This window comes from Lepisosteus platostomus, chromosome 24 (genome assembly GCF_059453375.1).
Source record: "Lepisosteus platostomus isolate fLepPlt1 chromosome 24, fLepPlt1.hap1, whole genome shotgun sequence".
NCBI lineage: Eukaryota > Metazoa > Chordata > Actinopteri > Semionotiformes > Lepisosteidae > Lepisosteus > Lepisosteus platostomus.
The window spans coordinates 10,490,043-10,504,568 of NC_142634.1; the positions used below are offsets into that span (position 1 = coordinate 10,490,043).

The 14,526-nt window shown below is 43.2% G+C and overlaps 2 protein-coding genes across 2 annotated transcripts; one reads left to right on the forward strand and one right to left on the reverse strand.

Moving 5' to 3' along the window:
- Positions 1-79: 79 nt before the first annotated feature.
- hpdb (4-hydroxyphenylpyruvate dioxygenase b) lies at positions 80-9,205 on the reverse strand. The gene is made up of 14 exons (XM_088618021.1): positions 9,027-9,205; positions 8,792-8,818; positions 8,376-8,438; positions 7,608-7,712; positions 6,865-6,907; positions 6,322-6,404; positions 5,840-5,929; positions 4,948-5,051; positions 4,246-4,323; positions 3,221-3,383; positions 2,581-2,652; positions 1,849-1,971; positions 1,346-1,462; positions 80-1,053 (listed from the first exon to the last, which is right to left on the reverse strand). The coding sequence occupies exons 1-14, from the start codon at positions 9,027-9,029 to the stop codon at positions 943-945; spliced, it is 1,182 nt and encodes a 393-aa protein (XP_088474147.1). The 5' UTR covers positions 9,030-9,205; the 3' UTR covers positions 80-942.
- Positions 9,206-10,281: 1,076 nt separating this feature from the next.
- On the forward strand, positions 10,282-14,386 carry psmd9 (proteasome 26S subunit, non-ATPase 9). The gene is made up of 6 exons (XM_088618027.1): positions 10,282-10,453; positions 10,828-10,930; positions 11,625-11,818; positions 12,369-12,470; positions 12,674-12,762; positions 13,835-14,386. Exons 1-6 carry the CDS (start codon positions 10,334-10,336, stop codon positions 13,860-13,862), a joined length of 636 nt encoding a protein of 211 aa, XP_088474153.1. The 5' UTR covers positions 10,282-10,333; the 3' UTR covers positions 13,863-14,386.
- Positions 14,387-14,526: the final 140 nt, after the last annotated feature.

The following is a 14,526-nucleotide window of genomic DNA, read 5'->3' on the forward strand; positions in this document are numbered from 1 at the left end:
TACAGGGGCTCTAAACGCAAGTCATCTGCTGTAACTGTACTCCCAACTCTGTGGTAGAAGAAAGACCAGCAAAAGCAGATGGGCTAAAAGTCATTTATTTCATGCATGCAAAAGACAGTGATACAGAAGTAACTACGCTTAAAAGCTGTTATAGCAAGTACAGTATATCAAAATTGTTAATACAAGTAAGGGATTAAAAAAACATGCAGGTGAATAAAAAAAGGAGTAATTTCTACAAATGTTATGAATATCTTATCATATTTCAGGATATTTCCTAGAGAATATGATGTCTCCAATACAAAAATCACAAACTATTGCCTGAGATGTTTTCTTGTTTAAAATGCTGTGTGTTTTTGAATGCTGTGCCCTCCTGTTCACCTTTATTAAAGAAAGGATTTGCTAGAAGATGTCAGGAAAATATGGCTCACATCTATAAATGCAATGCATAAATACAGGTTACTACAGACTTAATGACAGGGCAGTGCCAGAAATGAACAGCTCTTTGGTGTCTGATACATTTCCCATTCTGATAGGAAACTTTCATTTAGTTAAGAGGTGACAGAAGTCACCTTCTGTGGGAGGATTCCCACTTCTATATTCCTAATCAACACAGCAAGGACAACGAGAGCAAACTGCTGATCCTGGGGTTCTGTTTGTAAACGTTTACATGGATGTGACTATCTTGGGGCTAGCTTTCCCACTGCAGTAGTGTGAAACAGCCACACAACACTCGGGCCATTCAGGAGTTTGAAGAGGTATTGTTTTAGCTAGATTAAGTGATTGAACCACATAGCACTATACAGATAACACACAATCATCACTGGAAGGAGGTGGTCACTTCAATGGAGATCCTAAAGCACCATCGCAGTGATTGCACATTATCTTGGTAGGCAGAGTGGGGTGTGGGAGAGCCCCGTTTTGCTGTCCTTCCTTCCTTCATGTCTAGAGAGCTTCAGACTGCCCATTTGGAGTCAGAACTGTGAGGTTTCCCCTGGCATTCTGGTCGGCCTCAATGGCTTCAAACAAGGACTTGAAATTCCCAGCGCCAAAGCCCTGCAATGGTTTGAAATCGGTGAATCCACTGTTAAAAACTGCCACATAGCTGAAAAACACTGAAATGTATTCTGGTTTAAAAGCTTGGAAGAAATTTGAGCTGCCATCATCAAAACGTGCTAAAAAGTTTGAATTGTTCTGACGGTTTCACGTGCGCCCTGCATCACCACAGTCTTAATTAAGGTCGTAAGCAAGATTTGTCTTCTTGACTATATTATTAGATATTCACAGCCTACAGTGTTGGGGCCTGTATGTGAAGATTGCCATGCTGGTTTCGTTTCTGTTAGCTAACCTGGTGGTTGTGTCGCTGTATCACCTCCAGGAACACAGTGGGCCTGTCCTGTACAGGCTTGGTGAATATCTGCAGCAGATAGCCATTGTCATCGTAGTCCACCAAGATCTTCAATTCCTATAATATACAGAGAAAAAGACTTCTTAAGCTGTTTTACAGGGATTTTCTATTTTAATTGTGTAATTTATCTTGGGTACTTTTCAGTAGACCTCAGATCTAAGATTGTAAGTTAGTATAAAGCTGGACAAGATCTTTTTCTAACGGTTTCCTTCTACAGCTTCCTCTGCTTCTTCCCTTTGAGTAAAGATAAGAATGTAATGCAGAGAAGACTTTGCAAACACCTATGCACAGATTGGTTCTAAATATTTCCTGCTTGTTTTTTCTAATGCATACAGGTGTGGTTGTTTAGGTTGGAAAAAAATCCAGCTAATTCAAGCACTGAGAACTCTGAAGAAGTGATATCTTTATTCTGCCACGTTCTTTTTGTCTTAAAATCCACTGACCTCTAGTACAGCCAAGTCCTCCGTGATCTTGACTTTGGAGTGTTTGAGATTCTCCCTCAGCTGCTCATAGTAAGTATCTGGGACTGACATGAAGTCCATTCCCCGCTCCTTCAAGTTGCGTATCTTAAAACCAACAGAAGAAAGGAGATGACTGCTTCAGGTTAAATCAGCAGTCTGCAGGCCTGGTCACGAAGAACGCCAGCTGTTTATAGATGTTTTCTGGAGGTCATAATAGGGGTCTTCTAGCCATCTCAGTGACTAGAGATCATCTCCATGTGCAGCAAAAGGCACCAAAGACCTCCTCAATGTCCACAACTAGGGTTAATCAATAGAAATGTATAAGATTATATATAGATCTATGTGTACTGATGACATTTCTGTAAATCCAAAAATGCAAGGGTTAGTAAACTACTAATTTGTTCAGCTGTACATCACAGGTTACAGTGACATTTAAAAAAGACACGACTCTTGCTATAATATTTTGCTGTTATGCTTTTTTAAGTTTGGTACAAATTTGTCCCTAAGCTCTAAGGTCAGAGATGACCTCTTTCATTTCAAAAGTAAGGACTGGTCTCAGCATCATGGCTTTGTCGACTCCAGACATACAAACACAAGAAGTTGGACCTTTGTTTGAGCCACAGTGTTGGATTGCAGTGGTTGTACAACATGTAATCAGAAGCGAATCCCACTCGAGTGAGATCGTACCAGCTAGAGAAGGAAACACTTGCTTACAGCTGTGATGATGTCTGATGTATTCATGGCAATGTGCTGTACTCCTGGACCTCCATAATACTCCACATACTCCTGTAAAGAGAAAAGTAGCAGAGGGGTCAGTGAGGTGGCTAGGGACCAGGGGAGGTAGTATCCTGAAAACGACGTCTATGCCTTTGCAAACCCAGTTTCCCAACCCAGCTGGGAAAAAATGTTCCACTTTGGTATCCATGAATTTAAAACTAAATCACATTAGCAGGTATTGGAATTCAGCAGGACTGAATACCCTCCTGCCATTCTGCAAAATGTGTTTTAATGAGTCAGCGGTGCTGTGTGTTTTTGAGTTATGTGCCATATTTTAGTCACAATTACCATTTTTGTTAAGATTTTCACTGGACTCATGATGTACAGTATTAATTCACTGCAGTATCTCTTTAAGAGTCCCCAAATGAAAACCTTAAAGAAGAATATATGCCAAATCATCAAAGTTAAATGTCTACGTCACTAGTGAGTAACTTTATCAGATACAGGGATTCTGATCCCTCATTTCATACAGTACATGTTTGAATTTTGCTGCAGCATCCCCAGTGCTGTCATGCTTAGTTTCCAGTCTTTATGAAAACAAAACGTGAGAATGAAAAGGTGATGACTGGAAGGTAACCTGGATTTGAGATTTTCTTTTCCCTATGGCGGGCTCATTAATGGGCATCTTCACAGTCTCTTCATAGTTTGCCACCACAATGGAACGGAGGGAACTGAATTCCGTCTGGATCTGCTTATCGTCCACCGACCAAAAACGGTGGAACAGAAGGTTCTTCTGATACCTGAGGATAGAACCAGCAAAGCTCTGTCAGTACCACTAATCTCCAAAACTGAGCTGCCATCTGCCTGCTGGGAAACAAAGCCTGACCATCTGAGGGAATAGCCAGATCCCAGTAAGAAGCAATGATTCCGTAAAGCAGTGCCAAATCCCAGGAGCACATGGCTCAGGTTAGGAATGCCTGCAAACCATCCTCTACAGTCGTTGACCAGGCTTCTCTTTGACATTCGGTCTCCCTCAGCTACATACATTTCAATGCTAGAAAAAAAGGTTCAAAATAAGCTCCTATTCTATTCAAATAAACTGTAAACCCAGAATAACATTCACTCCTAGGCAGCATAACTTTCCATTTATTTCTTCAGCTCCTACAAAATCTCCTGTAGTCTGTCGCTCTGACTTGGCATGTTAAAACTAAACCTTTTCTTGATCATCTTTATGATGCCTGTGGTGTGCTTAACAGCAGGCTGGTTGCATGTGGAGCACATCTGCACTCAATCTGCCGGATGTTTGATCTCGGAGCAGTGGCGGTGCCAATACACGCCTAACCCACTCCAGATGTCACGAGAACCTCTCGGATCCATCGAGAAAACCGCCCTGTTCCATGTGTATGCTATCGAACCAATCCTCCACTCCTAATGAAATCCTTTCCCCAAGAAGAAGTCATCTTAAAGAACCTGATGTAGAAACAGCTATAAATCTGTGGTCTGGTATTTGTTTCATTTTTTGAGTCCACTGTGGGAACGAGGACACTCAGCTACCCTTAGTCTCCTGAATCCCGAGATGGGATGAGATCTGAGTGATCTTCCGACGTGCTCTGACCAGATTCGAGCCACAGCCAGTTTCTTCCTTCCTGGCCGCTTGCTTACCACTCCACCACAGGCACCATCTCATCGTCTGGCTGGTTCCCCACCACGTGGTCAATGAAGTTCAGCTGTCCGCTGGGCCTGCAGGGCAGAGCAACACCTTCGTCACCACAGGTCCCGCACAGGCAGCTCGCCCCACATGGAGATGCAGGTCACCATGGAGCCGCCCGTGTTTAATCTGATACGCAGGTGTCCCATGGCAAAGATCATGACTTCATCATTAAGGTTCTATTTTTCCATGATTTCCCCCCTATTTGCTCAGTAAGGGAGAAAAAAAGTCTGAAAGCCCTCAAAGTAGCACGGATTACGAGACACTTTTCAGTTCAGACGTGGTTTGAGAGTGTGCTAAAAAAACAGATCTCAGTGGTATCCCCCCCCCCACCCCACCCTTAATAAAATTGCTTTATTGAAACTGGATCATATAAAGAACACCTTGGTTGACAGTAGGATTCAGAGCCACAAGACGTCCGCATGACTCGACTTTCATTGCTCTTAGCCCAACCTTATCCAACCAGCTTTTTCTCTACAGAAAATCTCCATCATTTGACATTTTAAGGCTTGGGCCACCTATTGTGGTATATAGAGCAACTTGCTTTATATCCTACAGGCCCAGCTGTAATCCATACAAAACTGAACTTATCCCTATTTATTACTTTTCATGTTTAGAAAAAAACAACATTCAACCAGGCCTTCTGATGCACTCACAGCTTGGCCAGCAGGGGGTCTCGGAACAGAGGAGCCTTGAACCCGGGCAGGAAGAGTCCCCTGTAGTCCGTCCTCTCCACAAGCGTGTGAGTGGTGTCCCCATACTGCAGAGACATCGGCCACCAGGGGTCAGTCCTCATGCTTCACTACGCCCATTCAGAAAGCTCCATGACCTGAGAGAAGGCCACCACTGGGCGTGCACGTTACCAGCTGTCAGATTACAGCAATTCTTTTAACAATGGAATGCTACATGCAGAATTTCAAGCAGAGAAGACCAAGCCTCATTTCCTTTTTGGAATTTTCTGCCAGAAAACTGCAGGTGGTTCTGGCAGTTTTCACTTACTTTTGCCATGCTGATACCTCTAGAATGCATGTACTCAACTGTGGTGTGGTGAAGCTTGGATCATAGTGTTTTAGTACACTTCAGTCTGCTCTCACTTTAACGTATCACTTTAATTATACTGTAAATGTTGCTCCAAATCCTAGTCAGTCTGGTGTAAGCTTTGGAGTTATTCAATGTTAATTGGTACACAAGCTCATTATTGTTTTTTGGGGAATTTTAACATGGCTATATTTCCAATTGCCTCATAAGAAATAATCTTGAGACTGTATTTAGTACCTCCCTCACAAAATGTGTTTTACAGGCAAATGTCAGGTGTGCTGGTTGAGACAGGATGGACACCACATCCCATCGAAGAACCCCTGTGTTCTTCGAAGCTCCCTCGGGCTTGACTACAGACAGCAGGGTTGTCTGTAATCAATCTTCCACGTCTCCAAGCGGATTTGGTTTGGGAACACTTGGATCTTCTGCAGGGCCCTGCACTTTAGAAGTCTGTGTCATTTTACACATCATTCCTGTGCTCGACCACCTGTAATGCAGGCCCTCACGTACCGTCTGGAGCACTGCTAATTTCACTTTGCCGTATTTGTCTTCCTCTGTGTAGGGCTCCTTCAGAACAACAGCCCCACGCTCCCGAGCTTTCTGCAAAGGACAGACAGAAGGCATGAGAAACACACTTCATTAATCAAGGCCTGTCAGTCCCCACCCCAGTCTCCGGATCTTACATTCCAGTGCACGTTCCTTTTGAATGAAACCAGTTTCACCTGACCCAGCCTGTGACATGACAGCAACTTTACAGTACAACATATTTAGGACTTTGTGCTTTTGAATAAATCACATTCACGAAATATGCAAAGATAAGTGTCCTTGATCATCTTCGGTCTCAGATTTCTTTTCGGTTTTGCAGGCAGGTTGCTTTTTCCTGTCTCTCAAGAAGGAGCTGAATATGATGTGCTCAGATCCTTCCCTTTTCTGATAACCGGTAGCTGGATAAAAGCAGCACTCCCTCCAGTTCCCTTGTCTGGGCTCAGTACCTGAACGATAAAGTCGCAGTCCTCCACTGAAAACGCAATGTCTTTCACTCCATCTCCGTGTTTCACGAGATGTTCTCCCATCTCTAGGCAGAAAAAAAAGAGGGGAAAACACAGCAGAGAGTCAGCCGTCTGAGAACGAATAAGGTCGTGTTTAGAATCATTTAGATGCAGCGTGCTTTGTGAATGTTGCTTGGCTCATTTGCTGCTGAGCCTGTTACAGAAGATGAGACGCCACCCTCTTGGGATCTAGACTGTGCTGAATTCTCCCATGATAGGACCCTCAGCATGTTGGCACAATTCTCCACTGTCTGGCAGTGGTGCCGCGTGGCTCGAAAGCCAGAGATGGCCAAGGGCGGTCGTGATCAACTCCCAGCGGAAGAAGTGCCTCAGAGTCACAGGCACCATTTCATGTCTTTCCGGCAGTGCGGATTAAACACAGAGGTTTGGCTCACAGGGCCAGAGAGGAGATCAATCCTGCTAATGTTTGTAGCTTTACTACAACTTTTCCCACCTCCCACCTCCTTCCCGTAACCAGATACTTACCTTTGTTTCCTGGATTCAGTGGAGATGAGAAGACAAATACGATCTGCAGGAAGGCATGACAAAGAATGAATATACACATGTCCAGCCCCCCCCACACAATAACTGTGCTTTGCTTCATCAGACCTTTCCGAATACTGAAGGGGGCGATACCATTAAAGCCTCTATTCAGGGACCGGCTTGTTTTCTGAGAGTGCTACTTAAAAACAAGAAATAGAGGAATCAGTAAAGGTTCATTCCAAACTGAATAGCAAAAAGAAAGAGGAACAAACAGCATTTTTTGGAGGCTTTGTTCACCTGAGGTTGTGTTTTTTCCTTCTTTTTTTTTCTCCTTTTCAGTTTGAAAGTAATCTCCCCGTGTATTTCTATTTAAACATTTCCTTGGATAGTTAATGAAGGCCTTTGCCCCATGGCTCTTTAGACAGGACACCCTAAGGTTAATTAGGAGCTCGGAGGGAGTTTACTTTCCTTACTGAAAATCTACCTCTATCTGGGGAGGAAGGACAGCCTATCTTTTCTCTAAAGGACCAAGAAGAAAGAGCCTACCCACAGCAACCAGCAAAAAACAAAGATGTCAAACTTGGTATTGTGACCTCAAGGAAGACATCAGACAAAACTGTCACTGTACGTGTTTTGTTAATGTTTTAGTATTTGCGTCCAATACTCTGCTGTTGGCCCCCTGGATGGCTTTGTCACTGGACAGAAGCTACTGTAGCTGCAGAGCACACAGGAAAGGGGGGGCTTACCTTGTCCTGCTTGACCACATGGGACACCACCTCCCTGCTCCCCGTCTCCAGGCCCCGGTACGCCAGGGGCTCAAATCCCATCTTGTTGCAGTAGAATGAGGCCGCCTAGAAAGCAGAGCAAGCAGGCAGGTACCTGATTAACAATGTTCACTCCATATACGGCACAGGCAATATGTGTCCTGCCCTAAGTCACGCTGCAGGTAGGCTGGAAACAAAATCAAAAACGATTTTAATTTTTAACATAAAAATAAATTAGAAACCTGTTTAGGATGAACCACCATAACTATGCTACTAAAAAAAAATACATTCAATATCTTAGCCCACAGAGAAGTTTTGAATAGACCTTTACTTACTCACATAGAATAATTAAAAGATTCCTAGTTCTAATAGTACATTGTATTTTCCCATTCTAATTTAATCAGATTACTTTTACAAAAGGACCGTCGTTTTCAGGGAAGATATTAATCTTTGTTGGAAGACATTGTCTACTTAAATTGTTTTAATGACATGTAGACATAAGTATGTCTATTAAATGAAATTAAAGACATAATTCGATTAACACTGTAAACTAAAGCCCCTCGGTAAGATGAAACCGCTGAAGGCATCAATGTGGGTTTAATTAAAATAACTGAAGCCACTCCACCCCTCTCTTAAAGCCAATAGAAAGCTTTCCAGAGGAAACACCTCTGTGATTTCGAGAGAGGAAAAAATAAGATGCGAGAAAACCAAAAGTACAAAATTATTCAACTGTCGGATAAATACGCTTACCTGTTTGGCGTTGCCAACCCAGAATGTGATGTGGTCGAAACAAATAAACTTTCCTCTTTCATGCTATAATCAGATAAACACATTAATAAGGAATAAGCATAAAAACAATACAGTTTAATCTAAGCATATTTCCAACTAATACGCTCCATCGCGTCTACGAATCAATTTAAGTACACGTCGTGAATTTAAAAGGATATTTGTGATGGGAATAAAAACATCCCCATCACATTTTGTCAACCTATAATAGACTTTGATAGACTTTGTCAACCACAACAGGTGTTTTCTCTTCTTCCAGATATCCTATTGCATAAAAAATACATATTTATATAAAATGAGCTGCCCTTACTGCACGATTTCAGGCATGACCACAGGGCACTTCAATGAGTAAGAACTTATAATAAAAACGCTATACGTACCTTTTCGCCCTTGTCGGTGTAAGAAGTCTAAAGAGAAGGAGAAATACAATTTTACATATGCCAAAATACTCCATACATATACATCACATGATACATACACGAGGACTCATCTGAAACAGAAAAATATGCGAAATGAATAAAAGGGACTATCAAACAGAAGTGGAAAATTGTGGGGAAGAAGCGTAGTTAAAGAGCTTACTAAAATGTCATTTATAAACCAATAAAGTGATCTCACCATTGTTAGCTGGTTGATTCTTGCAGCAGCCGAACCGGGGATGCAATGAACTTCAGACCATTAAGCGAAAAGACGACACGAAGCACTCCACGCCCCCGGAGTAATGACTGGTGTAATGTGGGGCTCCCTCACTCAAGATTTTTTATGAGTGGGGTAGATTTTAAGCACCGCATATTTCAGTTAAGCACAATAAGACAATGGAACATTGACATTATGTATACATATAGCATATGGCAATGATATATTCTAATATATCTATAATAAAGTTCAGGTGGGTAGCCGCGTCAGCATGCGAAGTCTGCAGAGGAACAATAGGCTTATTCCATGCTGAAAAGAGAAATTATTTCAGCATGGAATAAACCTATTACTTGTTCCTATGTATAATATAACACGTTAAAAATCACTTATTAAAGAATGTATCACTGGTCCCTATGACAGTCATACAGTATGTGAATATACACAGACGGCTGGATGGTGCCCTTTTTGAGACGTTTGTCAGAACGTATTAAAAAGTATATTTCATTGTGAAATGTAGCACGAGGACAAAACAACGTTTTTGTCGGTCACAAAAATGCTTATTCATGCTGGCGTGAATCTAGTGCTGCAGCGCTAGTTAGTTCATGCTTGAATGGTTCCACATGTTGGGTTGTTCGATAGAGGAGTTCCTCAGATCCTGGTTTCCAATTGGTTATCCCTAAAACTGCCTTCTGGAGGGGAAACAAAAAGATATACTGTAGCAAGCGCTTTCCCCCGCTTTGAACACATTGTCTTAAGTGCGCACAGTAGAGAATATCGGGCCTCATCTCACTATAGCATCAGCAAATCTATTCACAATCATCTTATCACTTATCTTGCATTTTTTATTAATTAAACGTTGAAAGCAAAATGACTAATTTTTATTATGCGAGATGCTATTTATGTGTTCATTAATTTGGTCTACCTATCCGGGTAAATGTTCCTTCAAACGCAATTATTTACACGTCAGTGCATAGAAGTAACGAAATGGAACGCCAAAAACATGCGTTTTCTTTTTAGAGATAAAACACTTAATTCATTAAGTCATTGTGCTGTTTGCTAAATCAATTTAAACTCAAATGTGTGGTTTTCCTGTGAGCAAAACCGGGCAGAACTGACATCAAAGGAATTGCGTTCCATACATTTTAATTAGAGGGGATTACTGAAAAAAAAAAGTTTGAAACATTGAAGATTGAATATAGCTTCGCGTTCCGTGGAATAGCAGAGTTTGTCCATTTAAAGGATCCGTAGTTGTAGTTGCTGCAGTTAAAAAGTCCGGACACGGTTTGAAGATGACAGAAGAAAGCGACCGCAATAACTCCACATTTACCGTTGATTATGTTAAAAATCTCGTCAAAAAGAAAGATGAAATTGAAGAACAGATTAAAGCATACTACGACGTTCTGGAAGATGTAAGATTTCAGATTATCCCATTGTTTACTCAAAAATCGGTTCAGAGTCTGCATAGTTGGGTTTGTGTACCTTGTGTATTTTAGACAGAGATAAAATAAACTCGTCGTAGTGTTTGATTTTCAAGTTCTGAACTTTCTGATAACGGGAAAACGATATAATGCGTAAAACACATAGATCGCTGTAGACAAATATAACACGCAGTGTGTATCTAAAAGGGCCTGTGTTTTTTTCTGCGACCATTTGAAAAGTTTTATGCGTAGATTATCGTCAACGACCCCCAACAGAAATAGTGCGAACGGGTGTTTTAGATGTTATTGTAATATGCAACCGTGATGAGCTTGCAATACGAGTGATCCCAATACTTCATCGACAGCAAAAAGGCGTTGGGATGGACGGTCCGCTCGTTGACGTAGAAGGGTACCCGCGAGCAGACGTGGATGTGTTCCAGGTCCGCACGGCGAGACACAACATCTCCTGTGAGTGGTGTGGATCTGTGCGGCTGTGTGAAAACCGTACGGCCAAAGAGCGAGAGAGCTCTTATTTTCTAAGCCATGTGACGCAGCTGCCTCTCTGGACGGCCTCGTCAGCGTGTTTCGGCTGCAGAGGAGCACGGAAAGGTTACTTCAGCGAAACGCAACGTTTCGGGAGGATAAGGAGACGGAGTAGCTGAGAAAGAGCCTCAGGAGGGTGTTAGCAGCTGTAATCTGTAAATGAATGGAGTATCCAGAGTCTTATCCATTGATGTACAGCTTTTACCCCTGTGTGCCCATTCTCTCCTGCTCTGACCTTGTTCCCCTGCTCTTTATAATCCCACTACCTTACTCTTCACATCTAAAGACCCCACAGCAGAAACGTTGTTTCTTATTTCTACTTTTTCAGTGTGGTATTATCCTTTACTTGTGCCCATGCTCAAATTAGCCTCAACACAAGTTGTGTCTGCCTTGAGCAGAATCTGAAATTGATTGTCAAAAGTGCAGCAGCAGAAGATGCCCAGACGCCACGGGCCGTCTAATTTAGAGGTTCAGTTCGTCCCGCAGTTGGGAGCCGCCTCTTGCCTCCCCCCCGGCCCAGCTCGTGTGTGCGCTGTGCATTGTGTGGGAAGCCTCCAGCTGGCGTGGCGCCAGCGCTGGGCCCCGCCGTGACGCCGTGACGTGTGTCACCCCCGCGCAGGCCTGCAGAACGACCACAAGGCCGTCATGCTGGAGATCGAGGAGGCACTGCACCAGCTCCACGCCCGAGAGAAGGCCAAGAGCGCGTGGGACGAGGCCGAGGCGCGGGAGGAGGCCATGGAGCAGGCCCGCAGCCCTCCTCAGCCCTTCGCCAGAGCGGACGCCGTCACCCCCGGCTCTCCAGCCAGCCTGGCCGTGAGTCCTCTGAGCTAGCTGGGACCCTGCGGGGCTCTGGGGGGGGGACAGAACGTGGAAATATTCGACTCGAGGCAGGAGCTGGGAAATTCTTGCGCTGCAGACTAATTTCCAGATGTTTGTGGAATCTGTAAACTCAGATCCAGATTAATGCTGACCCCTGACTTGACTCTTGACTCTCCTGATTATCTGGGGAATTGATTTAAGGAGCCCTTGTTGTGAAATAAGCCCCAGCCTTATGGATAGCAAGTGGCAGAGCCGGTAGATTGATGGACTGTGGGCTGACATTGTGTTGTGGGATCTGATTTATCCTTTTTTAATTATGCTGCTGGATCTTTACTCTCTGTACATTTACTAGGCAGTTATAACAGTAAAAACTGGTAGTGTTAAAATCTGAATAATTCTTGAACCTTATGAAGAAATCTTAAATGCAACATGGTGCTGGTCTCTTTCCTAATGAGGCTAATGCTGTTTTTTTTTTGGTTTAGCTGGAGAGATATGTCCTGCTCTGAAATGGCTTAAAATGATTCTTCCCCCCCTTCTTGTACAGGGCTTGCATGTTGGGGACGAGATCGTTGAGTTTGGCAGTGTGAATTCAGTGAACTTTCAGAACCTGCAGAACATCGCCATGGTTGTCCAGCACAGCGAAGGGGTGAGAATTTGCTTTCAGAAACCTTTGAGCTCATCTGCAGGTCTTCATCCCAGTGGGCCTGTAGGCGAGCTTTTAAACATGGCGATTGGAGCACTGCACTCTGTACAGCTCAGTGATCGCTGTTCTTCACGACCTGTGGAACCGCGTAGTTGTAGAAAAGTATATTGTTGGCTTGAATGACTTTGGTGATTCTTTTTCCTTAGAAACCCCTGAGCATAACTGTGATTCGCAGTGGGCAGACAGTGCACCTGGGCCTGACGCCACAGCGCTGGAGTGGAAGAGGCCTGCTGGGGTGGGTCTGAAAACGATGATTTAACAACAGTCGTGCAGCCAGCCACTTCAGCTTCTTGTGATGCTCTGTCTTAATTTCTTGCAGTTTTATTCTTAAGTTTTCAAGCGGGGGAAAAAATGCCAGTAGGCACTTTTACGTTGTTGATTTCTTGGCGTAGGCCCACCCAAATCAAAATAACCGCCCTGCCACTAACACACGAGGAACAAGCCCAGTGCTCGACGACAGGATTTCATTGGTCAGAAACCAGAACCCCCGGTCAAAGGAAAGCCACAGTCGTTCTGTGATTAAAGGGTGGGTCGGTGATTCTGATCGGATCTGGTGGTTAATCAGTTTCAGAAAAAAAGACTCATCCATTTTTAAATGGAGTTAACTCAGGCAGTTTGGGAGGAGTAACTGCAGCCAAGTTCAATTGGACTCGGCTGTCTTTCCTGAAGCCCTCCTGTTAGAAAAATATATAAATACTCCACATAAGCCCCCTCATTTATGTTCCCTCCTCCACCCCATCTCCACATCTGCAGTTGCCCCTTGGTCACTGCTCACCCTGCATGGGGGTCCCAGCCTCCTTGTCCTGTGGCCAGGAGGTTGTCCCTCAGCCAAGCGAGTTACTCCAGATCTTACTATGACTAAAACACCCAGTACACTTAATTCCTGGGTGGTGTTGTTCCCAATGAAACCTCAACAGGGTTTGTATTTTGAGCAAATGAAATACAGTGTTGGTTTAAAAAACAAAACCCGTTTTGTATGGAGCTGGGCAGGTTGTTTTTTCCCAGGACATGCGGATTAGCATAAAGACGCTCAATAAGGTTTGATCAGCTCTGCCCTTCCTACGTTTTGAGAAACAGCATTGGAAAAACAAGCGCTGTCAGCCACCCACACAGGCATTGAGTTATGTGACTCCTTGAATTCGTTTTTTAAAATGGGGGTCAAGGTGATTCTGGTTATAGAGATGTTTGGTGATAGATGTTTTAATTCTTAGCAGACGTCTCTAATAGAATACGTTTCAGAAAGAAAAAAATGTTATGGTGTTTGTGTTGCTTCCTTTCCTAATCTTCCAAATGTTTTGTGCCAATAGGTGTAACATCGTGCCACTGCGAAAATAACAACATTGAAGCACCAGAACAGCTGCACCACTCGAGGAGCTTCAAGAAGCTGACTTGTCTATAAGGGCTGCAAATGGAGTTGCTATATTTTGTTGGTGTTTTCTGTTTTTTTTTTTCCCTGTGTAAGAATTGGGAGCTGAAGGAGTTATTGAATTTCATTACACTGGGTTATTTATTACTGTCACTCTGTTGAAACACATTTTATGCCTTTACATTGCTCAAGCATATAGGCTTCCACATGATAAAGAAAAAATTACATTTGACGAACGGAAAGAAATGCTCAGGATCTGTTCCCAGTTGTGGAACTGTGTGGAACTGAATTACATGGGACACTTAAATTATGGCAGATGGTGACAGGATTGGGGAATTGTCACGAGGAAAGCAGGAATTTGTTTTGATGTCATATGTTGATGCTTCTTGGTTGGCAGAAATGATTTTCTTACTCGTATATCTCCATTTTAACAACACTGAAGGAAATCATTTTCTAATGACATGACCACAATAAACAGATTTGTCCAAACTTGCTTTTTGAGTTTTGTGTGTGTCAGTGTTTTTAATAGACATGTCTTTTCCTACAATTCAGTACACTGGGTGATGTGGTAAGTGGGGTTGTCTTTTTCTTGTACTGAACAGAAGTGTAACAATGGATGAAAGGGAGTATTCC

What these genes read in the sequence shown, in the direction of transcription:
- hpdb (XM_088618021.1), bottom strand. An exon ending in ACTGCGACTTTATCGTTCAG is followed by an intron (nt 5,930 to 6,321) that starts GTACTGAGCCCA and finishes TGTCCTTTGCAG; the next exon opens with AAAGCTCGGGAGCGTGGGGC. An exon ending in GACCCCCTGCTGGCCAAGCT is followed by an intron (nt 4,324 to 4,947) that starts GTGAGTGCATCA and finishes TCTGCCCTGCAG; the next exon opens with GCCCAGCGGACAGCTGAACT.
- psmd9 (XM_088618027.1), top strand. Translation starts at nt 10,334, where the DNA reads ATGACAGAAGAAAGCGACCGCAATAACTCCACATTTACCGTTGATTAT. An exon ending in TTGTCCAGCACAGCGAAGGG is followed by an intron (nt 12,471 to 12,673) that starts GTGAGAATTTGC and finishes CTTTTTCCTTAG; the next exon opens with AAACCCCTGAGCATAACTGT. An exon ending in AGTGGAAGAGGCCTGCTGGG is followed by an intron (nt 12,763 to 13,834) that starts GTGGGTCTGAAA and finishes TTGTGCCAATAG; the next exon opens with GTGTAACATCGTGCCACTGC.